This window comes from Micromesistius poutassou, assembly GCF_964030765.1.
Source record: "Micromesistius poutassou genome assembly, chromosome: 10".
Taxonomy (NCBI): Eukaryota; Metazoa; Chordata; class Actinopteri; order Gadiformes; family Gadidae; genus Micromesistius; species Micromesistius poutassou.
In genome coordinates, this window is record NC_140280.1 from 6,376,450 (window position 1) to 6,404,223 (window position 27,774).

General features: G+C 47.7%; 1 protein-coding gene across 1 annotated transcript in view; it reads right to left on the minus strand.

The window, feature by feature from the left end:
• Positions 1–4,900: 4,900 nt before the first annotated feature.
• spns2 (SPNS lysolipid transporter 2, sphingosine-1-phosphate) overlaps positions 4,901–27,774 on the minus strand; it is a gene marked incomplete at its 5' end in the record, with an annotated part of 31,672 nt that continues 8,798 nt past the window's right edge. Inside the window, 8 exons of the mRNA XM_084473697.1 lie at positions 4,901–8,519; positions 12,437–12,473; positions 15,588–15,751; positions 19,563–19,661; positions 20,507–20,572; positions 24,163–24,352; positions 25,233–25,385; positions 26,078–26,217. Coding sequence (XP_084329823.1) covers positions 8,448–8,519; positions 12,437–12,473; positions 15,588–15,751; positions 19,563–19,661; positions 20,507–20,572; positions 24,163–24,352; positions 25,233–25,385; positions 26,078–26,217 — 921 coding nt within the window. The 3' untranslated portion in view covers positions 4,901–8,447. The remainder of the gene's footprint in view (positions 8,520–12,436; positions 12,474–15,587; positions 15,752–19,562; positions 19,662–20,506; positions 20,573–24,162; positions 24,353–25,232; positions 25,386–26,077; positions 26,218–27,774) is intronic.

Genomic DNA, 27,774 nt, shown 5'->3' on the forward strand with positions numbered 1-27,774 from the left:
AGTGAGTCTCATGCAGGAGTCCAACCCTGACTTCATAGACCTGTCATCTGTTATGAATCTGTGTTTTCCTGTGGGTATCTATGGGCTTTCATGGTGTAGGTGTTAACTCTATTAGCCTTGCCGTGTGTGTGTGTGTGTGTGTGTGTGTGTGTGTGTGTGTGTGTGTTCGGGCTTGGCAGTTGGTCAGCCACTTGGTACTGGCCATATATTAATGTGTGTGTGTGTGTGTGTGTGTGTGTGAGTGCCCCTTGGCTGTTTACATCTGAATGAGCAGATGTTCTTTATGCTGCCCTGAGTGCATGAGTGCAGACACTGTATATTTTTATCATTCTGTATTTGTCTCTCTCCCATTCACTGAAAGTTTTGGTTCCAGTGAGACTCCGTTGGACATTCTGTTCTGCTCGACGTCATTCACAATGCCGTGCGGGACCCCCGGCCCCTGACACACACACACACACACACGTCACACAGACAGACACACACATGCATCATACAGATAGACACACACACACACACACACACGCACACACGTCACATAGTCAGAGTCAGAGACACACATGTCACATTCAGACAGACACACACACACACATCACACAGACAGACACACACATGCGTCACACAGATAGACACACACATGCGTCATACAGATAGACACACACACACACACACACACACACACATCATACGTCACAGAGTCAGAGACACACATGTCACAGACAGACAGACAGACAGACAGACACACATATCACAGAGACAGACAGACATGCGTCACACAGACAGACCCATATACATACACACACGCACGCACACTTTGCATGCTCTGAGTCTATGAGACCCATGTGCAACTCTGCAGAAACACACACACACAGACACACACATACACTAAATACATAAATACTCTACTGCCTGTTTTTCAGTTTTATTCAGCGTTTTTTTCTACAATGGAAACACACGAGGGTCTAAATATAGACTCACGTAAGCTAAGAATGGCAAGCGATGCCAGCCGACATCACTCACACCCGGCCAAGTTTAGCTCCCCTCATGTTTCATTTATGGTGGAAAAAATGATATTATGCGCATATGCGGGAATGTGCACTTTCTTCATATACCCCACAAAGCCCCCTGGGACGACAGAACTCCGCCGCGCGTCGCGTCCCACTTCGGTTGTTCTCCGCATTACTTCCTCCAGAGCATGCACATTTAATTAACCCATCAGCAGTGCACGCCCCCCCTGCCCTCCGACACACACCGCTCTGCAGCGGGAGCGCGCCTTCCGATGGATGCCTCTGCGGCATTCTAAAGAGCGACTAGCCCTACAGGACACGCCGGACGATTTCTCGCTCGTTTACACCCGCCGTCGCAGAAGCGCTCGGCCTGGCGTCTATTAGTGTAATAATAGACGACCCGAAGGCCCCGGCGCGTACGTAACCTTTCATCCCGTTCGGTGATCCTTTCTGTTGCTCGCTCCTCTCCCCCTGCACGCATGGATGAGCAGGAGGAGGAGGAGGGGAAGTAGATGAAGAGGAGGGGAAGGAGGATGGGGGGAGAGGAGGAGGTGGGGTCGGAGGAGGAGGAGGAGAAGAAGAGGAAGAGGAGGCGCAGGAGGAGTGGGAAGAGGAGGATGAGGAGGGGAAGGAGGAGGGGGTGAAAGTGGTGTGTCACCCTTCCTCTTGAATGAGCGTCTGCCTTATTAACAGCACTGAGCAGCGATGGCGGAGAGTGATTATAGGGGTCGAGTCAGTCATTCATGCTAAAGCTCCGGCGGCGTAGCTAAGCTAAAGGTTGATTGGCTACCCTGGGCCTGAGATACTGCACCCATCTTCCTCATCAGTAGCAGCATGAAGAGCTCCTTACCTCAGTGCAGAGACAGGAAAGAAGAGGAGCAAAATGTGAGGAGAAATCTAGCGGTTAAAGTTTATACATAAATCATGTTTAGAATGTCTTTTTTTTTTCAGTTTACCAGTGACTTCATTTATTCATACGTCCTTCGGTTCACCCTACGGATGAATTCATGAAGTTCAGTTGACACATCCATAATAGGATTACAGATGTGATGGCGTTATTCTGTCAGACCGGGACTGGGCCTGTCAGACAAGAATGTGTGGAATCAGGTGTGGGGGGGGGGGGGAGCCCCCTGATTCCACACAGAAGGGACACACACATGAACTTGAACTTCATGAACTTGAACTTTTTCCATAACATAAACCTACCTCTGTTTTGCAGGGGTGGGGTGTTCTATAGGGTCTCTCTCTATAGGTTCTACTGCTGCGGCGGCGGTGGTTTATTTCTGGAGTGTGAAAGCGGTCTCCGACGTCGGTGGGATGAGGAGAGAGCGAGAGGGAGGTGAGAGATTCCCGGTGCGAGGTGTGATATGGATTGTGGAGCGGGGAGATCCTCGTTGTCGTCTGTTCCTCAGTACTCCACCGGGTCACCGTGGGACGGCTCGGATCCTAAGGAGGCGTGTGAGTGTGATTAGCCGTTATTTTGGAAAAACTGCCTCTTCCTCGACATCACAAGTGGGCGTGTCCACCTAGAGGTGTGCCGGATGGATCAGTCTACCAGCCTATACGGTGGACTGTAGCAAACGTTGCTCATCTATCTGTCATACATCTAGGTGGACACGCCCACTTGTAGATTTTTAAAACGGCTTGTAACGGCTAATCACACTCACACCTGGTCGTATAATATGTCACCTTTAATAGATTATAGCGGTTGTTTCTACATTCTTGTCAAACATGAATTAAATAACATCTTAATTGTTTTTTTGGGGTCAGGTAACTCGGTAGGTCCTAGGCCTACTACAAAATAAAAGCGTATCCCATCACACTCTTTCCAAAGATATCAAAGCATGATTTGTGTTACTCATTTGAATATTATGAGTGGGAGCATCTAGGAATACAATACTTTAAAAGAGATGGGAATTAATCCAAGGAATATAGCCAAGGAAGCTGTTAAATGACCCTAACCCTTCCTTATATTATTATTGTTTGTGTCTTTATTTGCAGAGAAATAGCTCATGAAATAAGTGACGACAGGGCCAGACCACGGAGCAAAGCGGCGGTTGTTACCTCTCAAAATAAGACGTGAGCACAAGCAGCTTGTTTTGCTCTCATTTCCAACTCATCACCTTTCGGAAGCGCTTCCACTGCCAGTGATCTAAATCTGCTGCAATGTGTTTTACAAGGTTGGCTCCTTGGAGAAAATAAGTGGTAAAGTGCAAATGGAAATTCCACGGCTGGCTCGAATGGCTCCCTTTTTTCCTGTCTACACCCCGTGCCGCTTCCTGTTCACGTTACGTGTTAGGTGTGTTGACTCGGAGCGATCGGGGTATGTAACCCTACTATACCAGACTAAATACTGCTCCCACTGTGGGAAAGGTGTAGGGCTCTCCGCTTTGAAAGCCTTCCAGAGAAAAAGGACTGCCATTATTTCGCCGTTAACGCTCTCTCTCTCTATCTCGGGGGCCCAATAATCGTTCCCCCTTTTCTTTCTTTCAATCCCAGCTTCAGTCAGAGGAGAAAAAAAAACAGTTGCTGGCAGGTTCTGTGTGAACCGTGTCTCTAATGACAGACCACACAAGGCCTCGTGCTCTGGTCTTCCTCCTCCATTACTACCGTAAAGTATACACCTATGGGCTTTGTGTGTTCACGTCCAACCTTTCACAGGCATGTCCATTAGTCTGAGGTCCAAAGGCTTTTTCTGTCAGCAAATTCACTCACACACACACACGCACACCATCCCTTCTCCCTCCCCTCTCTAAAAGAACCTCTCTTAGGTATTTGGGATTCCCCTCACTTCCTTTAAAGGTAAATCCTGTGTTTTCTCCTCCTTGCATCCACCTGCGTGACACGGCGTCTGTGCCGTGTCAATGCATGTGCAGGCCTCACTGGGCAGGGTGGGGTGAGCGGGTGGACGGTGGATTACTTTACAAACTGAAACCCCTCTACCCAACGCTCGCTTGACTGCCTGTGAACAATATGGTGTATTCACCGGGCCGAACTCAAGACTGCTCCCTGGCGCGGGGATGAGAAGCCGTCCTTTGTCAGAGTATCCACAGGAAGAGGAGAAAGTACAGAGGGAGTCTATGGCACATGGGGAACTGATAGATAGTGGGGCCACTGTTTTGAAAGAGTATATACATTACTGTCTACCTTTCAGCCCACCTGGTTTAAGAGCCTTGTGTAGTCGTGGTTACACTATGATGGTCTGTTCCCGGTCTCTGACCAGGTTGCTAGTGACTAGTAATATCCAAGGACATTTTTGACGATGATCAGTACCATTATTCGTATTTTTTAAGAATAAAATTAAACGTAGGTATATATCATTAAATTGCACACATTCCAAAGTCGACCTGTAGGTGTCATTAAGCAAGTTGCCTCATCCCCATACCTGTTCTGGAATCACATTTCTCTTAAAAATATTCATTGCAAGTCACTTTGAATATAAGTATCTACTAAACACTGAGTGAAATCATTTCCTCTGAGCAGAACATCAACTAAGCTCTAACATGACGGCATTAGCATTGAATGAATGAATATATTTGTAGTCTAGGCATACCATTTGAGCCTATTTCCGAAATCATTCGATTTCTCAAGTGACCAAAAGTTTTTTAGTTGAAATGATTAATGTTTTTTTGTAATGCAAATAAATGATTAGGCATATAGTTATACAAAACATCTGCCATAAACACTTCTATTACCATATATAAATATGCATACATTCACACACATCTTGGTTCAACACTTCCACCCTAGCTGGAATGCATTTAACATTATGCTAATAGTAAATGTTGCATTTTACCAAATGGCCTTCCCTTTATATTTGTTAAGTTTTGTTGAGATCCTGATTCCTGATTGGCTCATGACAAGGACAACACAAATAATACTTTGTGACACAGCAGTCAATTGATTAAATAAGTTTATTTGATCATTTACATACACATGTACATTTCATATCCACCCCCGATGGGGCATCACAGTTAAGATCTAGGATAATAATATGCTTTGAGTTCATCTTTTTCCAAATTTTTTTCATCGTTTTTTTTTCTCCAACGTGTGTATAACTTGTTCTAAAAATAAAAAATAACCTCTGTTTTCTGCTCAACATCAGAAATAGGTCTCTTTATACATGGTTCTTGTATGACAAGAAATCTTCTCGACACCATCCCTTTGGGTGGTGTCTCACACATATCCACTACAACAACACCGCTACCGTGTTCCTACGGGAGATCAATTTTGGCAAGGCGGAACTCAGCTTATGACAGTGGCCAATCAGGGCCAAGCACTGTGTGTCTGCACTCTATGGTGAGCGTGAAGTGTCGGACCCTCGTCTTCAGAGGCTCGTGAAGCGGGTCACTATGTCTAATGGTTGAATGAAAAATATATCCCTGAATGATAAATGTGCAAAAGAAAACAAAAGTTATTTTGATCACTTGCCCCAGACGACAGACGACATCTGGGAACTTGTTTGAAAATGTATGAATGTGTGTGTGTGTGTGTGTCTGGGTGTTTGTTTGTTTGTTTTCATGCATGTGTGCCTGTGTGTGCGTGTGTGTGCGTGTGTGTGCTTCCTATATGTGCAAGAAGTCCAAATCACAATCACAGTAAACGCACTGTGAACTCGAGTGATGTAAAAAGGTATTGTGTTGTTCCCTTGTGTGATACGATGAGCATACAGGCGTTTGTAAATCCAAGAAAAACTAACAACAATGTGTGGTATACTTCAAACTTAAAAAATTCCCTTTACAGATTTCTCTTCACAAAATAAATACGTTGCATCCAAGCCATCATTTACAATATATTAAAGTTGCTGCATTATATTTATATATTTATATATATACTTATACACCTCTATAGACTGTAGTCATTTAAAAAAAAATTATAATAATTTGGTTAAACAAATGAAAGAAAGAAACAGTGAGCTAATGGAAGATGTGAAGCTTAATGCATTAAGTTGATGTGTGTGCATCACATTCAGAGACGTATTGACTCCACACACACACACACACACACACACACACACACACAGAGTGAGTCACTCAGGCCGATGCTACGAGTGCACAGTCTCCCTGACTCCAGCTAAAGTTATCCTCTCTCTCATAGAGCTGCTCTTTGTTTCCCTTTAAACAGGTTTTCTTGTCCTCCTAATACGAATGACATCTCATTGAGCTTTCTCCTCTTGATGTAAACACAAACCAGCCTCCTATGCTGACACATACACAGCCACACACACACACACACACACACACGTGCACAGTAGTTCTTGGCGGCAGACATCGATGCGTTTGCATAAACCATACATATGAAACGACGGGAGTCCATGCATAGGGTGAAGAAATATACAAAATGGTGTATGTTCTTTGCGATTGTGCAGATAAAACAAAAAAAGCTGAATAAGTATAAGATTCCTTACAAATACCAACACCAAAAGGTTTTTCGTTTTTTAACATCAGACACTTTAAGCCTTCGAGGGGACAGTTTGTCAAGCATTCTCCGCACACGCATGTTGTCATGGTGATCATGTATCACGCGGACTCCCCCTTTTTCCATTAAAAACGTCTATTCCAATCCCGCAGCCAACGTATCTACAGATTCAGATCTTCTGGACTAATTAAACTGATGACTGCTAGCCTCCTTTAGGGGACTTCCTATCAATCGTGCAATGAGATATCTGCAGTGAGGGGGGGTGGAGGGCGGTGAATGTCTGTGTTCACAATGACTGTTATTGTAACCACCCTTGACTGGAATCCATCATTAAAAGTTGCAGGATTGTTCTTTCTCTCTATGTGGCCGCGGTGTCGGGACATTTAAGCCAGGCTACCAGGGAGAGCTGTCCTGTTTAGAGGAAAAGGTCCAACCAGCTCGCTTGGTTTTCCTCCACAATAACAAAAGTCTCGCGTTCCCCTTTTTGAATGGCACAATGCCACGTGAAAAATGGCTCATCGTAAGACAACACGACGTGAAAAACGTCTGTGGGAGGAGCGTATTCCCAGAGTGGAAGGAGGGGAGGGACATATAGGATACATATAGTGTTATAAAAGTCATCATGAGAAAAAAATCCAGTGTCCGCTTTCAATTCATCCCGATTGCTTCATGCTCCTGAAACAATCGAAGGCAACGCAGCCTTCAGATTCAGAGTAAACATCACAAACAATATAAAATATCAGAGAAACAAAAAAAAAAAAAACGATACAGCCTGTAAAAAAAATAATTTGCAGAGATCATATCATATCTTCCGGCACTGTCTACAGTGATATAAGTGCTAAATACAAGAGAGAAGGAGAGAAAGAAAAAAGGATGTATGGAAATGGCTCGCTTTGCACTGTTGATGTGGAGGCTCACAGAGTGTTTGCCGCCGTCACTAAACACTTTCTCTGGCCTTTTTTTCCCACACTGGCAATGTTGACATGCACAGCGACGCGTTGATCTTGATTGGATTAGGACAACGCTGTGATGAAGACACTCCGCAAAAACCCCTTTACTCTAATCAGGGCGCTCACAATGTCACTCTGGATCCCTCCTCCTGCTGCGGCCCCAGCGGAGACTTTCAGCTCAAGCTGTTTCCATCATCGCTCCCACGTTTCTGTTGCACAACGTAACCCATTAAGGGGTTTGCCATCTTGTGTTGTGGGCATATCCAACCCAAAAAGTGCCACACACGCAAACACACACACACACACACATATATATACGGAACGACGGCTGAATACAAGCAAACGACAAGGAAGGGAATAGTACACCGTGTGGTCTCTAGGAGTGACAATGGTTATCCAGTCACAGACTGCCGCCCGCAGGCGGGAAACGACCGCCCGAGCCGACAGTGGGCGTGCGGGGCGGCGGCATAGCGTCGCGGCGTGCCGCTGCACGTAAGACAACGGACAGCGATGCGATGGGGGCCGAGGTCTTCGGATGGTCAGTGCAAAGTCTGAAGGAATGTAATGATCTCATGGCACTTGGTGCAGATCGAACAGGCGGACGGACGCACAGACACAGACGCACACACACTCGCGCGCACACACACACACACACACACACAAATGGACGGATGGACACACGCAGGTAGTTAGAAGGACGGACAGACAGACAAGAGGTGTGAGCAGGCAGGCGGACAGACAGACAGACAGACAGGGCAGGTTGGCATTCAGTAGTATTGGCACGGGTCGGCGTGGCAGAGGTTCTCCTCCCAACACCGAAGGGGGGTCAGAGAGACGGGCGGGGGGGGGAGGAGGTGGGGCAAGACGCTCCCTCCTGTCCACAAACGAAACAAACAGAAGCCTTCCCTTCCTTGGTGGCGCCCAAGTCCACAGCAGAGTAGCGTTAAGGTGAGGGAGAGGAGGAGGAGAACGATGATGAAGATGAAGATGAAGATTTCCCCGGCTTGGCTCTTGGGGCTACGAGGGGTTTAGGGGATGGGGGGGGGGGGGGGGGTGGTGTTCCTTCATTTTCCGTTCATAGCTGGTTGTTTGTCTCCTGCCCCCCGTGAGCTGGGTCGCCCCACTGGAAGGTCGTCTCCGTCGACACCTGAGAGAGAGAGAGAGAGAGGGATAGGGGAGAGAGAGTGAGACACAGAGAGAGAGAGAGAGAGAGAGAGAGGTTAGAGTGTCTCTACCACCATGGGGGATGTTTCAGTGTAATTAATGTCGGGCTGTGAGGGTTCCACGGGCCATCTGTTATCAGGTGTTAGTACCTTTTTGCCCAACACTCGACAGACACCTCACGTGTAATCCTCTGTGGGAAGCCAAAGGGGCAAAACTAAATAGAACTAAACAGAACGTAACAGCATTACACTCCAAGTGTACTGATTGGCTTACTTACTGGGGTACGGCAGCCTATGCTACAAAATAGTCACTATATACGAACAGACATACAGAACCCCCAAAGCCGTCCTCTGTTACAGTGACGATCGCAATTAGCCTCAGACCATCTGAGAGAACAATGTTGCTCGGGTTTCATTTCTCCCAGAGTTCAAATGCGCCTCAGTGGCATCGACGTTTTCTCTGCGCTCTCTCTCCCAGACCGCAGACCCCAAGCTCATTGTTGGAGGGCTAAACATGATATTCATTTCAAACGACCACACAACTATAATTAGGATTTCTGGATATGTGGATCATTCCAGGTCTTGACTCTGCCTTAAGCTGTGGTGATTCTTTTTTTCCTGGTTGTTTTTAACGGTCTCGAGGTGGAAGGGATTGGTCTCAACGAGCTGGCCAGCTGTGACGCACCCTAATCAAAGTGACTTGCGGTGGCGGTATGGTTTGATGTGCTACGCAAATCACAACAAGGGGAAGGGAGTCCGCTTGTCCCGTAATGACGTCTGCAGAGGATGGAGGATGGACACCTTGATTTATTTAATGGTCTGGATAAACAGGCCGCCGGCAGGGAACGACCACTTCCTGTTCACCTATTCATGCACCTATAATGGAGGAGCGTTTTGAAAGCAGAAAGGGCCTCTTGTACTGAAACAGGTCACATTCATGCAGATGTACAGTGCACATGTGCATGTGCATGTTCGTGTGTGTGTGTGTGTGTGGGTGTGTGTGTGTGTGTGTGTGTGTGTGTGTGCATGGCCGTACATATATGTGTATGTTTGTGTGTGTGTGTGTGTGTGTGTGTGTGTTCTACAGTGAATATGTCTGTATTTTTGTGTGTGTGTTTGTGTGTGCATGTGCGAGTGTGCAAGTGTGTGGGTGCAAGCATGCATGTGCGTGCGTGCGTGCGTGTGTGCTGGCTACCGTTCCCTGACCTCCCCCTGCTCTGTGGACGGAGGGGCGTTGTGTTTGACGATAGGAACCTGAGGAGGCCAGCTGTGTACCTGCTGCAGCTGTGCAAACAGCCTCGACGCGTTCGAGTGCGGCCCGCCGTGATTGGAGCGAACGGCACACCCCGGGCCCACGTTTCGTTTTTTCATTCAGCACATAATCAGGTTTTGAGTGGCTGATAAAGAGTTTCACTGCCTTCCGTCAGATCTCTTCCAGTGATCGCTTGGCCACACTAGGGATCGGGGGGTAAGGCGAACCACTCTCTGCAGAGCTCTATATTTCTACTTGGTATTCACCCCCAATTCCACCCCAATCCCCCCCTCCCATGCCACACTCACCCACATCTTGCAGTAGTCTATCAGACGTGAGCCTCTCTGATGACTGTCTGGAAGGGTATCAGCAGAGATTAATATCTTCCAATGTATTCCATCCCCTAGCAGATTAAAGACCCCCCCCCCCTCCTGTGGGGCTGCCTCCTGCTCTCTATCTAGCTCAACCCCCTCCCGCTGTGAATCCTTCATCTTCATTTTCATCTTCACCCCCCCCCCCCCCCCTGCATCGTCCTCTTGTCCTGTTGTGTCTCATCTGCGGACTGGGTCAGGGTTAAATAAAGAAACTGCAGCAGAGCAGACCTCCCCCCCCCCTCCTCCCCCCTCCTCCCCCCTGCTGAGTCGTGTTGTGAAGCAGTTGATATGAGGCTAGGAGCTGTACAGTCACTGCTGTGCAGACTGAATAAGTGCCTCTCATTTCTGCGTTGGGCGGGAGCAGTGGGGACTGTTATTGGTGGTGGTTTGTTTGGGCCATCACGGATCAATCCATCCTTGATCCGTTTTTGGCTGAGAGAAGGAACAGAGTCTGCGTCTCATTGGCTGGCTGAGCTCAAAACCAACAAATGATTTCTTTCAATTCATAAAAAACATCCGATAGAACAGAGAGGGTCTTCATGGTTCACTTCAGTGTGTGTGTGTGTGTGTGTGTGTGTGTGAGAGTGTGTGTGTGTGTGTGTCTTTGCAACAGCACACAGAGGAGCAACCCGGAGCCCAAGTGGCGGTGACCGCGGCTCACTATAATTAGCGAGTCTAACAACAACGACAGGTTCTCACCAGGGGTAGTGAGAGAGGCACACCGCTCCCGGAATGAGAACCAGGACCCGAAACCCCCTCTGAAAACCCTTTCATGTCCGGCGTGGTTTGCGTCAGACGTCTGCGTGTTGGAGTATAAACCTGACCATTGCGTTTTTTTCTGGTGGAATGTTCCGCCATTTTGTTTGTGTAATGTTTATTTATATTTATATTATATGTAATATTTTTCAAATTTCCCCTGAAACCTTTTGTGTGATGGATAATCGAGATTAAGCAAGAGTTTAAGGGGAACATTTGATTACAATATAAAAGTTATAATAAGTTGTTCTAACCAAAATGTGTTTCTTTAGTTCCTACACAAAAATATCACCAAAATATCTCTTGGTAAAATGTTTCATAAAATTCTTGAAAAGGTTATTATGATTTGTTACAGAATACGGTTTACGGTTTATACAAACTGCATTTACATAAAACTTAAAGTCCACTCTGTTACATAAAACTTCTGGCACTCTGTTAAATTGCATAAACATCACATTAACATATACAATATGGATTTATTTAATATGGTAAGTGGATTTTAAAATGCAGAGTTACAAACAAAGAGTGTTCTATCCCATATCCTCTCTTGATTGAATATTTCTTTAGATGTTGGAAATGAGACAGACCAAACAATGGGAACAAAGGAAAGAATCAAACTGTGCCCCCTTGGCAAAACACAATAACCTTTTACACAGCACCAGACACAACAAAGTCCTTAGCCTTGTAATCAGCCTGTAATCACCGGTTTAATCTTGTTATTGTTAACGTTCCTCCGGGGTAGAGCCCTGTCACTGATATGCCCTTCCAACCATTTAACCACCAATATGTTTTGGTTAATTATTAGTCTGCATTACGTAGCTGGAGTCAGGGAGACACTGTGCACTCGTAGCATTGGCCTGAGTGACTCACTGTGTGTGTGTGTGTGTGTGTGTGTGTGTGTGTGTGTGTGTGTGTGTGTGTGTGTGTGTGTGTGGGGATGTGTATATTTGTGCGTGTGATAAAGGCAGGAATGGAATCCAGGTCTTCAACTTCAACTTCAAAGCACTTTATTTGTCCCCAAGGGGCAATTTATAAGTCTCGATAAGATAAATAGACAAACAAAGCCTACTCAGCCTCCATATAAATACGGAAGAATCAGGAAACGGATCAGAGACGACCCCTCGGACACTGCCTGATAACGGCCCGGGCGTCACACCGCCAGGACTGAAAGGTCGGGACTCGAACCCTCCTCATCTTCAAAAGTTTCCTCGGTTCTCTATCTGATTGAATTCCTCCTCCTCCTCCTCCTCCTCCTCCCCCTCCTCTTCTCCTTCCTCCTCCTCTAATTTAAGGATGGCGGCGTCATCGTAGCTTTGGGGCCAGTTTAGACTTTTAAGGTTAATGTTCTGAGAAGGTTCTCCTCTCGCTCTGTAACGCTACACTTCTCGCTAAACTGCTGACGAGGAGGGCTCTGGTTGTCGTTTGCTGATGCTGAGGGGCTGAAAGGGTGTTAGAGTGGGGAAGACGGTGATGGGGGGGGGGGTTAGTAGAAAGGGGAGAATAAATTACCTGGTCATACCGTGACAGTGGAGGGTGGTCGGGTCATCAGGCTCAACCTGGAGGACACAGAGAAGAAGAAGAAGAACGCCGTTAGCAAGGGGGGCTAATGAGCCAAAACGCAAAGTCAAGTACATTCCAAGGCACCGTCTTGGTGCCGTTTCACCATTATAATGGCGGAATAGTAACAGCTGGTCGCTTGGTTCTGCTAGAATGTTTTTGGTGATGAAGTGTCGAAATGCTTGACTTTCCCATGAATGAAACGCTCCTATTGCCTTCCCTCTCCCTCTGGAGGAGCTCTTCAAACAGATAGTGATGATAATGATGATGTCTATCTGTTCCCTGGGCCTGTTATTGTGTTATACACACTCGGTGGACCACAATCTGCTGTTTTGCTGTGCTCCGGGCCCTGTCTGCCCCTGTGCACATGCACTAACCAGACTGTGTGTCGCTCTGTCACAGTGTAGTGGCCCCGGGCCCCCTGTGCCAAGCCATGCCAGAGTATACATACACTGGATCAGACAGATGAGGGGGTGTTTGCTGTCTTGTGTGCGTGTGCTTGTTAGTCTTTGTGTGTGTGTGTGTGTGTGTGTGTTTGTTAGTCTTTGTGTGTGTGTGTGTGTGTGTGTGTGTGTGTGGGTATGTGTGTGTCTGTGCATGCGTGCATGTGTGTGTGTTTGTGTGTGTTTGTGTGTGACTGGTGTGTGTCCAAGCAAAACACGTGTCAAATGTGCATGCATACATTAGGATAAAATTTTGCCCCAAACCATTCACCCAAGCCACTTTTCCCTGCAGCCCTCCACCCCCTCCTCCTCAAAATAAAGAAGCAACGCTCAAACAGAAACACGCAGCGCGGAGCCCTTGCGGCGTGGTAAAGAGAGCGGGGCACGCTTCAGTGAGTAACCCATTCCACTCTGCTCCGCGTGCACAACTAGAGTCAAACCGCTCAAGACCGGCTCTGTATTCGTCAAGTCAGAGGAAATTGTATAAATCGGGAGGCATTGAAGTGTGAAGGGGAACGCTATAAATATCCCGTCCGCGGAAGAATCCCGGCGTTCGTGGCCGCCGCGTTTCGTGTTTGCTGTTGTCGTCTCTCCTGGTCGCCGAGGCACTGTTTGAAGCTTGTTTTTATGCAGAAGTTTCTCTACCGTTAGTTCCTCTGCCGCCGCCGCGCCTTTGAGAAGGCGGTTTCAAAGTCGTACACTTGCGTCCTAACTCAGACTGTTGCGTCGTACGACGTAGCGTGTGATGAATTAATAATGGAAGAGGTTAACGCTGAGAGGTTAGCGTGTGATTCAACCGATGGCAGGTTGTTTAGGAAGCATGGCTTGCGTAAACAAATTATTTATCTTTTTTTTGGAATTGTACTTAATTATGCATCATTAAACGGAAAATGTTTTAGGGAAAGTTCTGTTATTGATAGATCCCGTACATAATAAAATATAAAACTGTGGCAGCAGTTTGTCGCTTAAGAATTGTGCAGTGGGAGGAGAGAGGCATTTCCTTTCTCCCATAAAACGAAATAGTCCACGTTCGACCCAAAACCGCCAAAACTGTGACAGCGTGATCACTTTCACTCACGCTTTGATGCACGACTTCTGCTCCTAATCTAAAAAATGAGCGCTACGCTCCCTGTATATCCCTTTCCCTTCACTAAATCTGCTGGTATGTTCGCATTCCGCTGTGTAGGATGTGAGTTAAGATGGCGGTCAGATATAGCATGTACACTGGGGCCAATACTGTGGTGGGCTAATTCATACCACATATCATAACCACAGCGCGCTATCTTCCACTGGCACGCAGGCAGCCCTCCAAACTGTTTCACTTTTCTTCTCATTGTTCTGCTTTTCTTTTCCTATTTTCTTGGCTCGACACCAACAACTGGTGGTGACTGGATGGCTTCCCCCTTACCCACGACCACTCCTCGGTTCTGTGTTTTATCCTCCATATCACAGCCCTGTTTGGAGTTACCTGATTGGAAGGCGGTAGTCGCCGACCACAATAGTACACAGCATGTAGGGGAGTTGATTCATTTCAAAGAACCCCTTCATTTTGGGATTTGAACCATCTCTATGTTCTGCCGTATGGAGTTCATATGTTTTGAACACGACCCGCGCCACAAAAAAGATGTGTAAGCACACTGGAATGCTTGGGTTCTGCCTAAGACTGCTCTGGCATGGACTGTGGTTCCATCACAGGGAGGGAAACTAGACTGATAATACAGACGCACACGCATCACCCAACAAACCACCACCCTGCCTAAAAATGTCCCCACTTTCAAAATGACTTCCTTTTCAACAGGAAGGAAGTCATTTCCCACAGACCCCACAAGTCAGTCAACATGATAAAAATGAAAAAAAAAAAAAAAACAGCCACCACGTTCCAGAGAGGATGAGTGGTGTTTGTCTTGACCTTTTAAGGTCCTTGCCAGCCTCTCGCGTTCCGCAGGTCCGTGTTCAGGCGGGGAACATGCACGCAGGGATATGGAGAGGGAAAGATTCTCCGTAACACGCTCGCTCTTTAGTACATTGATGTGGGCTGGTGGAAGAGCTCGAGACAGCTGGTGCCGGAGCACTGAACGCTGACTCTGGACTTTACTTCAGCTTCAGGGGTCTTCCTGGGTCTGGCCAGGGCGGGCGTCAGGGGAGACTTGAGTGCTACTGAGTCTTATGCCAGGCAGTGACTCTGAGATTCAATGATGAGGGGAGCAGGAGGGCTTGTTGCTACTGAGACCCGGTACCCCAGCATCCTGCCTCTGTGTGATGCCCAGAACATAAATATAATATGTTTTGTATTATAATTTATTTAATGTATTTTTTATTTTATTGTTGTTATTTCCCTGCTGTGTAATCTTTTATTCCTAATCCTGCTTGTTGAATAACTGCTACTCTGATTGAATACATTTTGTGTTTTTTTGCCGTGCCACATTGTCTGCATTCATGACAGTCCTGGGACTCTAAACCAAAGGTTGATTATATATTATTATCCATCATAAAATAAATTGTCTACGTCAGATAGATAAGATAGTGAAAGAAGTGGGGGAAGTGGCAGTTAGAGTATCGAGAGCAGTCGGTCGTCATGGCGATAATGACTGTGAACACATGGAAGGAATGCATTACGACGGCAACGTGTGTGTGTGTGTGTGTGTGTGTGTGTGTGTGCCATGCACTCACTGTTTCTCCGCCTTCTCCCGATCATCCAGGAAGAAGAGAGCGGTGGCCAGGAAGAACATCCCCCCCAGCACGATGACGAAGGGGCACAGCATGAGGGCGTAGCCCAGGCTGAGGAACTGCCACAGCACCGAGGTGGCATAGCTCTGCTGCAGGGCGTCCGAGATCTGCACACGCGCACACACACACACACACACACACACACACACACACAAAAACATGCGCACACATGCGGACAAACACACACACACACACACGCGCACACACATGCACATGCACATGCACACACACACACACACACACACACACACAGACACACACACACACACACACACACACACAGAAGGAGATAAAAAGATAAAAATCGTTACCTTCTGTCTCATCTTTAAAAATAGTGATGAACATAGCATTTGGCTTTGAAGGAGTTTTTGTGGATCAGTATCACCACCAAAAAAATGTGCTTTGCATGCAAAGCCACCATATGTGGATGGTTGGGAGGGTTGGTGGGTAGGTGATTGGGTGGGTAGGTGATTGGGTGGGTGGGTGATTGGGAGGGTGGTTAGTATATAGATTGAAGGAGGGATAGAGGGTAATGCGGATGGATGCATTAAATGAAGTGTGTACAAATGCCTATTTTCAGCCATGGCACTGGAGAACAAAGCAGCAGAAGGCCAGGGGGAGTGCGGTGAGCGGCCGCGGCACTCTCTCTCTATGCGCCACTGTCTTTCCCCATACGTGTACAGTATATATCACTGTCTTTACACATCGACAAATCACTAGCTCTCCACACATCCATGCATTACTGTTTCTGTACATCAGCGTACCCCCTCTCACTAGAGACAGCTGATCATTGCATCATGTGGAGCGCGGTTGTTGTGGTTCTGTTCAGTAGGCATGAAGGGGCTTTCCTCTGCGAGTGTGTGTGTGTGTGTGTGCGCGTGTGCGTGCGTGTGTGTTTTTGTGTGATTGTGCTCAGGCAGGCTCAAGGATTGATTGACTGATGAAACATCAGCAGAATGAGTCTCTCCACGGACAGCAAGTACTTTAGAAATGCTGACAGGATACAGTAAGGATGTGGGGGTGTGTCTTTCCATCTGTGTGTGTGTGTGTGTGTGTGTGTGTGTGTGTGTGTGTGTGCGCTACGTGCGTGTGTGTGAGTGAGTGTGTGAAAGAGGGGGTGAGAAAGAGAGAGAGAGAGAGAGAGAGAGAGAGAGAGAGAGAGAGAGAGAGAAAGAACCTGGGAAAGAATGAGAGTGTGTGTGTGTGAGAGAAACAGAGAGAGGATGGATGGTGATTTTAAAGTAGAAGGTCAGCTGGTATATGTGTGTATTTGTGTGTGTGTGTGTGTGTGTGTGTGTGTGTGTGTGTGTGTGTGTGTCCATGTTTGTATACAAGCATGTGTCATTGTGGGTGTAGGCAGAGCATGCTTGGCCGTGCTCTCCTGGTCAGGTGTATGTGTGTCACAGGGCACCGGCTGCGGTTTAAACAGAGCTTCGGATTGCGCTGAGCGAGCCTGCTAGCTAAACTTAGCCTGCGCTGCTGCATGTCTGATCCCTACTCTAGCAGGCTACGCTAGCAGGCTACTTTAGCAGGCTACGCTAGTAAGCTACGCTAGCATGCTATGCTAGCAGGCTACGCTAGCAGGCTACGCTAGCAGGCTACTCAAGCAGGCTACGCTAGCAGGCTACTCAAGCAGACTACGCTAGCAGACTTTTAATGGGAGATTGCACGGCAGATTGTTACCGGCAATCCCCTGCCACCCACTCAGCCTCAGGCCATGTCTCCACACGCGCACTCGCACGCACACGCACATGCACACACACACACATACTATAGGAATGGAAGACTGAAGGCTGAGATTGCTGACCAGAATTGATACGCTTGTGATCCTTGGTTTCCTTATTATATCCTCAGTGTCTTAAATACTATACTTAGTGTCTCGCATAATGGTCACTTGGGGGCATCTCCTGTATGTGCGGTTGTGTGAAAATGGCTCAAAGCCTTCTCCGGTCGCATCTTCTCATTCTAAGAAACAACTCCTTTGGCGCAGTGAGTTTGTTTTCCTAGCGCGCGCCCGGGCCGTGTGCGTCAGGGCGCGCTGTGTCGCACCGCCCCGCTAAACCGCATCAGGGGGAGCTGCGGTTCAGAGGAGGACGCCGAAAAATGCCGCATTGTGGACTCCCGGGGCATCTGAGGCCCGTGTACCGAGAGCAAGCGCATTCCTTCAATGTGTCACTCAGACCCCGCCAAGACCCGAGGGACCCCCGTAAGAGACCAGGCCGAGAACGGGGAGGGAAAGGGTACAATCCCGCCTTAGAGGGTGCATGCGATGTGCGATGTGCGTAATTCTGACACGCTCGCGGACAGGCGGGCGGTCGACAGTCGTTCCGACGTTCGGAAAGGTATGCCGTCGGAATGTCAGCGGGGGAATCGCAGCGCTCGTGACTGCGAAGAGTGGTGTGAGACGTTTCCAGGATACCAAAACCGTGAAAAAACACTGGGGAGGTTTCTTGAAAAAAATCGTGTGGAGGAATCGTGTGAGGAAATTCATACCCTCTTTCGTTTATAAATGAATGTTCTGATCAGTGGGGGACAATATAGTGCTTTATTTAACGCTTCACACGTCTTTCTGGCTTGCGTTGGGCTTTGCAGTGGAGCGCTGAGGTACGAGCGGGGCCGGGCAGACCGGAAGAGAACGCCACTGTAAACCAAAACAGCAGCAGCCGGTTCTGCGGGAACACCACAGCCTTGGGCCCTGGTCGCACTGGGTCGTCAAGACCCTCGTCACAGATCAACTACAGTTCCTCGTTCCACGGGGGGGGGTCTCTTCCATTTCCTACTCTGTCACACTGGACCTTGGCTACAGGCCAGCAGGAAGGTGATCAAACCCACCGCAAAACACCATGCGACCGCCTGAGACCTCCCGGGGCCTACGATTCGAAACAAGGACGCGTTCTCCGGCCTGCCGGTGGATGTTTGACAGGGTTTGTTTTTAGATTTGAACCTCTTTACCACCAGATAGGAAAACTAATATTGGAGGTCTGGTCCAAGGGTTAAATGGAACAGTTACACTTTAACTTTTGTAGAATGTTCTCCCAGGTCGGTTAACAGGAATGGGAGTCCTGGTAGATGATGATGATGATGATGATGATGAAGTCTGAACCATACTCTACTGTCTCTCCAGGGCTTACTGAGGTCCATTAATCAGACATGGTTGCCGAAACAACAGCTATTGTTTAAGGATGGGCTGGAGATTGAGGTGGGCGGGTATGTCTATGGTTGTTAGGGTATCCACTGTATGAGAGACCAGGGGATAAGCCTCTGAAGATGCAGATGACCTTGACAGAGCGCTCACTAGGAAACACTTTTTGAATCTGTGTTTCAGGCTGTGTTGGTCCCTATAGACAGATTCCAAACCCACAGACTTCTAGGGCTGAGAACACTTAAGGCTTCCACCCACGCTACCATATATACACACACACACACACACGCATGCAGGAACGCACACACACACACACACACACAAACACAAACACACACACATGCACACACACACAAGCACACACACAGACACAGAGACACGCACATACGCATGCATGCACACACAAGCCACGCACACAGAATATATACACCCAAGCATACACTTTAAAAAACTAGGACACTCTCCTATGTCTATTTTCATTCATAAAACGCCAACACATAGAGGGCATCATCTCTTTGACTCCATTCATCCATCTCTGTACTATTCTCATGAACAGGCTTGTAAACAGATCCCCCTCTGCATTAATAACCAACATTGGCTATATTTATAATATAGTATATAATATGTATACTATTTTTCTCTGTAACTTAAGCGCTTTGCTAAACGGTTGTTTGTAGTAAAAAAAACGGATGATGTCAGACGAAGTAAGTGAAAGTGTCCGGATTCAGTATTGCTTATGAGGTGTGGTAAAGGGGGGTTAGGGGCGGGGGTCTCACCAGGCCGATGAGGTAGGGGCTGCCGGCGTCGCCCAGCAGGTGGGAGGTGAAGCTCTGGAAGGCCACGGCCGTTGCCCTCCGCGTCGGGATCACCACAAACTGGGGAGCAAGAGAGAGAGAGACCCAGGGGCGAGAGAGATTCAGATAAGAGGATGTCGTGCAAAGGCTGGAAAGTGGAAGAAGGAATGTACAATTTTTCTTTTAAACAACACTTTGGGAGTCTCCTCCGGGAAGCTTGGAATATTTTATCCACTTCATTGCAGCGGCATTCTGGGTACTGCGGTCTGTGCTTGTCTCTAACACACACACACACACACTCTCACCACAGACTCTTAACTACTACTGCGCACTGGCAGATAGCTGCTGGTCGGCCGCAGTCCTACGCTACAGGAAGGCCCGATCCACTCACGTCACGCAAGAACCGAGCTGTATATATATATCTCTCTCTCTGTCCATCCCACTTTCCTTCCTATAGCCCTTCACTATATCTCCACCTTTCTCTCTCTCTCTCTCTCTCTCTCTCCTCCACCCTCCCTCCCTCCCTCCCTCACACCTCCTCTCTCTCTCTCTCTCTCTCTCTCTCTCTCTCTCTCTCTCTCTCTCTCTCTCTCTCTCTCTCTCTCTCTCTCTCTCTCTGTCTCCTCCCTACCTCTACCGCTCATTTAAATGTTTTGCTTTCCTCGACACATTGTGTCAAAAGGTCAAATTCTGTTCCATGCCATTAAGTTCACTCAAAGGAGCAAATTGTACACTCCACCCTGAAAAAAATGCCCGAAAAACAAAAACCCCACGCACAAAGCAACAACACACTCTCTCGCTCACACGTTTGCAGACCTAAAACCAGAGGTTTGCGTCATACGCGACAGTGTGTTAACCGCGCGTTACAGTGACACGCTCCAGTGGATACGTCGGACGAGCCAAGGCTTTTGCGTTGCCGTGCTTACCATCAAAATGTCCGCCGTGATGGCCCAGTTAAGGAACAGCAGCGTTTCCCCTATGAAGATGCACACCTAGAAAGGGAGGAAGAGAGCGATCGTTATGTGATGTATTTTCGGACTCATTAGACGCGGGGATGTCGGTCACCACGTTTGGTGGCGCGGGAACACAGTGAGGGCCGTCGCACCGCAGATGGTCCAAACGTCTGTGGAAATTTGTTTGAAAAAAAACAAAAAAGGGGAAACAGCCTTTGGTTGCCGTGGTTTGAAAACATGTTATTATGCCCGGAGCCCAATTATTCCTCAATCTATGTGCCTTTATTTTAGTCCCAGGGAAATGTTTGTCTAGAACAGAGAGCCGAGGAGCCGGCTCAACAGATCAGAAAAGGGAAGTCCTTTACAAGTCCTCCGAATCGCACGTAGTAAAACGTTAGGAAGCGTTCAACCGGTCGCTCTGTTTGAATCACGTTGAATCACGAGCTTTCGCTTTTCCCATGAATGGACGTTGGGACGTTTTTTTTTTTTTTAAATGGAAGCCTCTCTACGTTTAATACAAATATCACTTAACAAAGAAGGGTCCTTAAACACTCAAGCATGTAACATCTGAGCGCCTTAAAAGTACTTTGTGGCTGGTAGAAAATTACTTAACAGCCGGTTTGGCGATTTGACTGCCTTCAGCAACAGGCCAAGGAGAGTTTAAGGGGCTCAGAGATGGTCTCATGTTTCTGCAGAGCCCGATCGGGACGGGCACGCTTTATCCCTGCTGGCCAACGTGTATTTTTGTTTAATGCTGGGAAATAACCTTTAAAACCTGCCTGCCAAACCTATAGGGCAGACAAGGTGAGAGAGAGACAGAGAGAGACAGAGAGGGAGTGAGAGAGGGAGCGAGAGATAGTGAGAGATAGAGAGAGAGTGTCAGAGTTTGACGGAGGGTGGAATACAGAGAAAAGTCGAGAGGGAGAGAAAGAGAGGGAGAGCGGGAGAGAGAGAGAGAGTGGGTAAGAGAGTGAGAGAGAGAGTGGGAGAGAGAGAGAGAGTGGGTAAGGGCACGAGAGTGCAAGAGTGGGATAGGGAGAGAGGGAGAGAAAGACGCAAAGTGAAGTGTGGGAGATAGAGAGTAACAGAATAAGATGGAGATAGTGGGAGAGAAAGAGGGGGAGAGAGAGAGAGAGAGGGAGAGTGAGAGAGAGAGAGAGAGAGACAGTGAGAGTGGGAGAAGAAGATCACATTGTACCCGAGAGGAAGCAGTGTCGATAAGTCACCAGGAATCAAGGATCTAAAATCCCTGAGCCGAGCGCCATGACGCATCCGACTGCTCCGCGCTGTTATTAACCAGAAGAAGAAAGGCCTGGATCGCCGCAGATTAGCTTAGCATTAGCGCGGAGGGGGAGGGGGAGGGGGGAAGGGGGGGTGGGGGGGGGGGGGGGGGGGAAGGGGGAGGGGGAGGGCAACAGCTGCAGAGGATTCGGCGCGACCGGACCCGCCTCGTACCACCGTGGAGCGGTGTGGTGTTGCACTTCCATGTCATGTGTCACACGTGTCTAATCTAACACATCTTGATCTCGATCTCGTTCCCCCGTTACAAACCACCCCGCGATGGTGTAATGGAGCATCTGTCAGCCACGGTGTAGGAACGGACGGGCGCCGCGTGAACTGGTTATGGAGGTTGTGTGTTAGCGCGCGTGTGTGTGAGCCACGGCGGGTTTAAAAAAGTGATTCTTGTGCGCAATGTGATATGTTTTCACTTGGGGCGAAGCTGTTCCCCGAACTCGTTAGGAGTTAGATGTGGGGAATTACATCTGAATTGAACATCAACCAAACGACCGAATGTGGTTAACATTCCATAAAAGATGGCCTCTGAGCAGCCTCTCAGGTGTAAAAACAGGGCAGCGACTCGGCTATAAAAACAATATTAGCAGATATCATCCTGTTTATAAATAGTTGCAGTGCTCAGCATGAATGTCATCATGACTGCATCCTGGCACTAAGCTCAGGCACTAATTAAAACAACATGGCACCGCCTTATTTTTATGAAGTCCTTCATGTCACAACAATAGCTCTGCCGCTTCTGTGCGGAAAAGGATTGTTAACCGAGTGTTAAGAAAAGACTTGAAGCGTCAAAGGACCTACTTTGTCACACTTCCATTGTCTCAGTTCACGACGGCTCTAATTAGCCAATCACACGTTGTCATTGTGGCCTGGGGGCGTGTTCATTGGCCGTGGAACCAGCTCCTCCTCTGAAGCGTTCCCACAATCCACAACCGTATTGCGGCGGTGTTTCTATCGCCGATTTAGAAATAGGTTGTTGCTATGGACGGGATTGAATCAAAATATGTCACATCGCCATGACGCTAAAAACTGTATATTATTAGCTGCATGCTCATTTCCATGTAGAGGGAAGGGGATGTGGCCGGTTGGAGTTAAATGAAGTAAGGTATTAATTCCTCACACAGCAGGTCGTACACACAGCTCTGTTGTAGTAACCGAGGAGCAGTATCCTCTAAGTGATGTATTGGGCTAGACTGGTAGGCAGCCATGGCCTCACCTCATGTACAGGAAGGTTGTAAGTGTTTGTTAAACTCAGTCATACACAAGAAACACCGGAAATATTTTCCAGCATTCCAACCTCGGTCGTGATATTAAGGGGGGAGTGGAGGGGGTGCGCAGGTCAGTCCAAATCAGTTCCCTTCGCTGTTGTCTGTGATAATAGTGTGAGATATAGGCCCGGGCGCGTTCCAAATGTCACAGTGCATTGTTTCAGTGCAGCCCTAGTTCCTGTGGCTCCCTTTCCTTCTTTCCATGGAGGTTTGACACGCAAACGCTTTCGTCTCCCGCCAAATGTCCTTTTGACACGTCCTCCGTGACACCGGCCCCGAGTTGACATGGCATCAACAAGGGGTGTGTGTGTGTGTGTGTGTGTGAGGGGGTGGGGGTAGAAGTGAGGGCAACTCGCCTCAACTCATCGGTTCAAGTCAAACAACACCGGCCTGCTGAGACTTTAATGGACCCCCCTTCTATGAAGTACACAACTAAACGTTTCAATCCCATACCCATGTGGAGAATCCATTTGTGTGTGTATGTGTGCGTTTTTTCCCACCTGTGCGTGTGTGTGTGTGCATGGGACTCGTATATATTCCCGGCAGGGGGCTAAGCAAGAGCAGCTAACATGTTCAGGTCGTGAACTCTGCACTCTCCTCTCTCTCCACTCGCACGTCGAGGGAAAGGAATGGCCGCCGAATCGCCAAACCTCATTCATATAACATGAATGAGGTTTGGCGATTGGCTATTAAATAAAAGTTATTAAGGGTTGAATATGAATCATGTTCTATCCTTAATAACTTTTTAAATGGAGATTGGTCTCAACTGAGACGTTCAAGGGGATGATTGAAGTGGTATTTAATAATAAGGATTGCTCGTGTTTTAAATAGCTTTCTAAATTGTCCCATTGTATGTTATTATTTATCTGTGTATTGTTCCGGTTGTTTGACCGACTGTTTATATCGATTGCACATTTGTCTTTTTGTTATTATTCGTATGTTGTAATCAGGGCGTCATTAAAAATGAGAGCCTACTCTCAATGGCAGGTTAAATCAAATGAATGAAAACCTCATGGTCATTCAGGAGATCCTCATGGAACAAGGGGAAATGGCCGTCAGAGTACTTACGTAAGCCCCCACGATGCTCTTCTTGGCCACCACGAAGATGAGGCAGATGAAAATGGCCGAGCCCAGCATGCTGACGGCACACACCAGGGGGTCCGCTCGCTCCGTGCGCTGGCGGCAGAGGCGTGTGGCCGCCAGGCCGATGACCACGCCCAGCAACCCCGTCACCACGGTGATGGCGCCGAAGATCAGGCTGGACAAGAAGTAACTACACATTAACTTAAAGCTGCAGTCGGTAGGATTTGAGAGTTTGTGTGTGTGTGTGTGTGTGTGTGTGTGTGTGTGTGTGTGTGTGTGTGTGTGTGTGTGTGTGTGTGTGTGTGTGCATGCATGTGATTGACAAGGCAAGATGGATTCTCCAAATGAATCAGCAGTCTAAAATGTAAATAGTCTCAATAGTCTCATGCAGGGGTGCAGTCAACCAGAATAGATATTGTCACAGAGCATTTAATTCACTTATAGCTGATGGATGGCTGTGGCATCTCTAACAAATGACACTCAAATTATAGCTCTTGAATATTACCTTCTGCAACATTAATATCCAACTTTGGCCAAACATAATAAGTAACATCTCTTGTAGGATAGGGCAGGATATGAGGCAGATATGAGACAATCTCTTCCTCAGGCTAGGGGGTTTAATCACCAGCCCAAAGGCACTGCGTTCGATGCCAAGTGTCCACAGAGCAACTGTAGGCCTCCCTGAGCAGGATGGCCTGCTCCTCCACCACACCTATCTGACTTCACAGTAAAGTGGCTTCGGATAAAAGCATCTGCTAAGATACAAAGCCGTGAGCAGTCTTGTTTATATATATACGATACGCAGCCAGGGCGCAGGGTATCTCAGACGCACACGAAACGCGCTACACAATAACAGACAAAAGCCCTTTGAGATTGAATGTTACCCTTCAAGCTAATACCAGTAAGCCGCACGGCTGAACCGGTTTCAATGGTTCAAATGACTCCAACTTTCAGTAAACTACACAGGGCGATGATGCAGCCTCGCCTTCTCAAAGCCTTTCCAAACCAGCAGTGGCTTTCAGGGCCGGCGAGGGGATTAGCGGCGGTTGTCCCACCTGTCTTTGCTGCTGCATATGTCTTTAGTGCAGACCTCGGCGGTCTTCTGGACCACCTGGGCGCGGTACAGGTACAAAGGGATCCACATGCCGAACGCACCGGTGGCGAAGGAGACGGCCGCAGAGGCCAGAGACGAGCACACATAGCTCCGGCTGGCCGGTGGGACGAGAGAGGACACACACACACACACACACACACACACACACACACACACACACACACACACACAAACACACAAACACACACGTTCATACATACACACACACAAAATACAAAACAAATTAGACACAATGGATGCTTATCTTGCCATACAAAAAAAGGTGTTTGTTATCTGCGATGCAATCATAAACATTTGCTAAGCTCCTGTCAAATCTCTCCTTTTGTTCACTCTCTCTCTCTATCTCCCTCTCTCTTGCACTCTCTGTCTTTGTCTTGCTCTCTCGCTCTCTTTCCCTGTGTGTTTATGAGTATCCTAAGGTGTGTTCACCAGTATTCTACTTTGTGATCAGCAGTAGCCTACAGCGTGTGTAGCAGTATCCCACAGCGTGTGTAGCAGTATCCCACAGCGTGTGTAGCAGTATCCCACAGCGTGTGTAGCAGTATCCCACAGCGTGTGTAGCAGTATCCTACAGCGTGTGTAGCAGTATCCCACAGCGTGTGTAGCAGTATCCCACAGCGTGTGTAGCAGTATCCTACAGCGTGTGTAGCAGTATCCCACAGCGTGTGTAGCAGTATCCTACAGTGTGTGTAGCAGTATCCTACAGCGTGTGTAGCAGTATCCTACAGTGTGTGTAGCAGTATCCTACAGCGTGTGTAGCAGTATCCCACAGTGAGCATCTCTTACTTCTTGGCCAGGGCCTTCATGTCGCAGCACCAGGAGGAGCGGGCCTTCATGCGGCCCGCCTGGTCTGCGCTGCCTCTCTTGGGCTCCGGGACGAAGAGCAGGATCAGAGCCCCCGCCGTGATGCCCAGCAGTGGGGACACCTACACACAAACACAGGAATAGAGATGACGCTAACCCTCCTTACATCGGGTTCATATAGCCTATAGCTACTCTGCCCGCTGGCACAGTAGTTTGTTGTTCAAATGCCCTCAGCTTCTCTCTACTCTGTCCAACGGTTTGATTAGTTCTTTGGGGTTTTAGTTTTTTAAATGAGGTCATCATAGGGCACTTTGATGTTTTTTTTGTACCTACTGCAATTTTTGATTGTTTGCTTAGGTGGTAGCTGTGTTTGTGTTTTTTTTTCTCGCCGATGCAGGGCATTTCATATTCTGAGCTCAGAACAATTTTGAATGTGAAGCGCGATAGCTTATGTAAAGGCCTGCTGTGTACAATGTATAAGGAGCAAGGAGATAAGCATGCATGTGTGTGTGTGTGTGTGTGTGTGTGATTGTGATTGTGTGTGTGGGTGTGTGTGTGTGTGTGTGTGTGATAATGAGAGATATAAACAGAGAGAGAGAGAGATCTCTGTCCCTCTAGAGAGCTTAAGCTGGCATCAACATGAAACACTTAAACACAGAAGCAGAAACAAAGGATTTAATTTGTTTTCCGTGTGTGTGTTTGGGTTTTGCGAAGCTGTTTGTGAAGTCTTTCGTTGTGAGAATTCAAAAAGGGAAATTAAAAAAAAACTGTTATTGTCCTCTACTACCTTTTGTGCATGCTGCAGCATGTATGCACACGTGTGTGTGTGTGTGTGTGTTTACCACAGAAGGATCACTATTAGATGATATATAATATCCTCGCTGTTCTCGGTAGTATCTGGTAATTCGCAGGGCTGTGTGGATCATAATAAGATGCTCCCGGCATGCAGTAAATACAATAAAGTCCACAGCAATCTCCCCTCCCTCCATTGTTCCTACTCCATGCTTCCTTACAGCCGCCTGAGTTCATTTGCTTTTATTCATGAAATAGAGGGTTAATAGAAAAGATAACGTGAGCTCATCTCTATGAAAACAGTAATATACCGTTTTGATTACGTTTTTCTTTTCTTTTTTGCAGTTGCAGCACATCATTTTTTCACCTCCAGCTATAACATTATAGGGACTATGTTTAGCGGTTGTCATTGGAGCCAGTTCCCTTCTACAGAGCAAAGACATGAGGCGAGCCTCCCAGGTGCCTATGTCTATTTCATGTGTGGACTCCCTCTCCCTTACCCCTCAGACCCCGGCCCCCACATCCGCACCAACAGGCAGAACCAGCAAGAGCGCCAACGTTTACGTTATGTTTGTCTTTTCCCCGGCGCAGGATATGGCTGCTAATACAACCTTTCATGCCTCAGCATGTGCATGTTTGTGCGTCATTTACATGTGTGTTTGTGTGTGAGTGTGTGTGTGTTTAGGTCTTCCTCTGCATGCCACACCGGTGATTAATCTGGCCCTGTGCTTCTTGCTGATTGTTTTATTGGAATGCCATTGTGACCGCTTTCGGAACAAAGTGACCGTAAGCCTGCTTGTTTTTCCTTGAACGCTCCACCAAAACAAGGAGAAATGGACTTCCTGTTCTCCTGGACCGAACAGGGTGTCACATCCCGGAGCAATATC